The sequence below is a fragment of the Pseudomyrmex gracilis genome, unplaced genomic scaffold (genome assembly GCF_002006095.1).
Source record: "Pseudomyrmex gracilis isolate BER0280 unplaced genomic scaffold, ASM200609v1 scaffold_3437, whole genome shotgun sequence".
Taxonomy (NCBI): Eukaryota; Metazoa; Arthropoda; class Insecta; order Hymenoptera; family Formicidae; genus Pseudomyrmex; species Pseudomyrmex gracilis.
Genome location: NW_018024021.1, coordinates 7,337 through 8,945, shown reverse-complemented (window position 1 = coordinate 8,945; position 1,609 = coordinate 7,337). Strand labels below are relative to the sequence as shown.

The 1,609-nt window shown below is 65.5% G+C and overlaps 1 protein-coding gene across 1 annotated transcript in view; it reads right to left on the bottom strand.

The window, feature by feature from the left end:
- Nucleotides 1–192: 192 nt before the first annotated feature.
- The window catches only part of LOC109863171, a gene marked incomplete at its 3' end in the record, with an annotated part of 2,669 nt that continues 1,252 nt past the window's right edge, over nucleotides 193–1,609 (bottom strand). Inside the window, exons 2-3 of the mRNA XM_020443374.1 lie at nucleotides 998–1,605; nucleotides 193–515 (exon numbers count right to left, since the gene is read on the bottom strand). Coding sequence (XP_020298963.1) covers nucleotides 193–515; nucleotides 998–1,605 — 931 coding nt within the window. The remainder of the gene's footprint in view (nucleotides 516–997; nucleotides 1,606–1,609) is intronic.

Sequence of the window (1,609 nt, the reverse complement as noted above, 5' to 3'; positions counted from 1 at the left end):
AATGTGACGTCTACCACGGATCCGCCGGCGCGCCTGACGCACGTGTGTTGCGAGCCCCGATTGAGTACGACGAGCCCGCAGGTCGCCATACACTCTTCTAGGGCCCTTCCTCTCTGATCGGTCCTGGGAGAACCACAAGCCACGGACTTGGAGTTGAAGTCTCCCAGGACCAGTACCGGACGAGTCCTGTACCGTAGAGCGACGCGCTCCAACTCGTCCAGGTACCTTTCAAATTCCTGGAAGGGCCTGTTGGGCGAGAAGTAACCCCCCACTACCACCAGTTCCCCCCATTGCGCGACCACCAGTCCCCTGCCTCTCTCCAGTGGAGAGAAGACAGAGGACTCAGGATCGCTACCGTACCGAAAGTGAATTGCGGCCGAGCCGTCCTCCGATCCAAACCACGACGGGTGGTCAGGGACGGAGTAAGGCTCGGCCACCACCGCCATAACCCCCCCCAGCTCCGCGAGGCTCTGGATCATGAGATCCTGGGCCCCGCGGGCGTGGTTGAGATTGCCCTGGAGGAGAAGAGATGGAGCGCCTACGACGTAGGTGGCACCTCCACCTCCATTGCCTCCTCCGCAGGGACACTACAGCTGGGAGGGAGTTGAGACTCCCCTCCTTCCTCTGCCGGCGCAGGCTGTGCCTGCGTTGCGACAGAGGGAACCTTCTCCGTTAGGGTGAGGGGTTGAGACCCGCCCCCGACCGGGGCTTTCCGCGCCTTTTTTCTCCCCTTCGAGGAAGGGATGGAGGCGCACGCCTTTCCACCCAGCCGATGCGCCGAGGGCCGGCCGAGGTCGGCACACAAGGGGCAGTTGGGTGCCTGGTCGCACCCAGCCGCACGGTGTCCCCGGCCCCCGCACCTGTAGCAGCGGTCCCGGCGGTCCTCCCCCGACGCGGTATAAGTGCACGTTGCCATGACGTGACCGCGTCGGAGGCACCGGTGGCACTGTAGGGGCCGCCGCTCCAACACATCGACGGGTGCGCGCACCCATCCCACCTTGAGGGCGCCGCCGGCCACGACCTTGCGGGCCGCGGCCAACGGGCACTGCGCCCAGACCGATTGCAGGCCGCCGGGTGAAGCGCGAGCTCGGCCGACTTTCACCTCAGTCGGCCGACAACACCCGGCGGCGGCAACCGCCTCCCTAACTTCGTCCGAGGAGATGGAGTCCTCGAGGCCCCTGATCCGCAACTCGACAGTTTTGGTGGGCCTCGAGACCTTGGCTCCCATTTCCTCGGCCAAGGGAGACATGGCAGCAGCCAGCTTGTCCGCCTTTGCCTCGTTATCTTCGCCGGGGATTTCTATTAGTAGAGCCCCGGTGACTGCACGCCTCGGGCGTACGGCGTCGATGCCGAACGCCCGAGGATCTATTTGTCCCCTGATGCGCGCCATCACCTCCCCCAGCTTGGTGTTGGGGTCGGTGACGGACAAGGTCACGGCTGCGCATCGAGGGGGTTTGGCCAACTTGGCTTTGGGCAGACTCTGCTTGCCACCCGCGGCCGCAGCTCTGCCACCCTGTCCCTTGGACGGGGGTGCCGGCGCAGCCGCCGACCCACCCCGCGCCCCGGACCTTTTCCCTCCCCGTCGTACCACCTGAGACCAAGTCTCTTT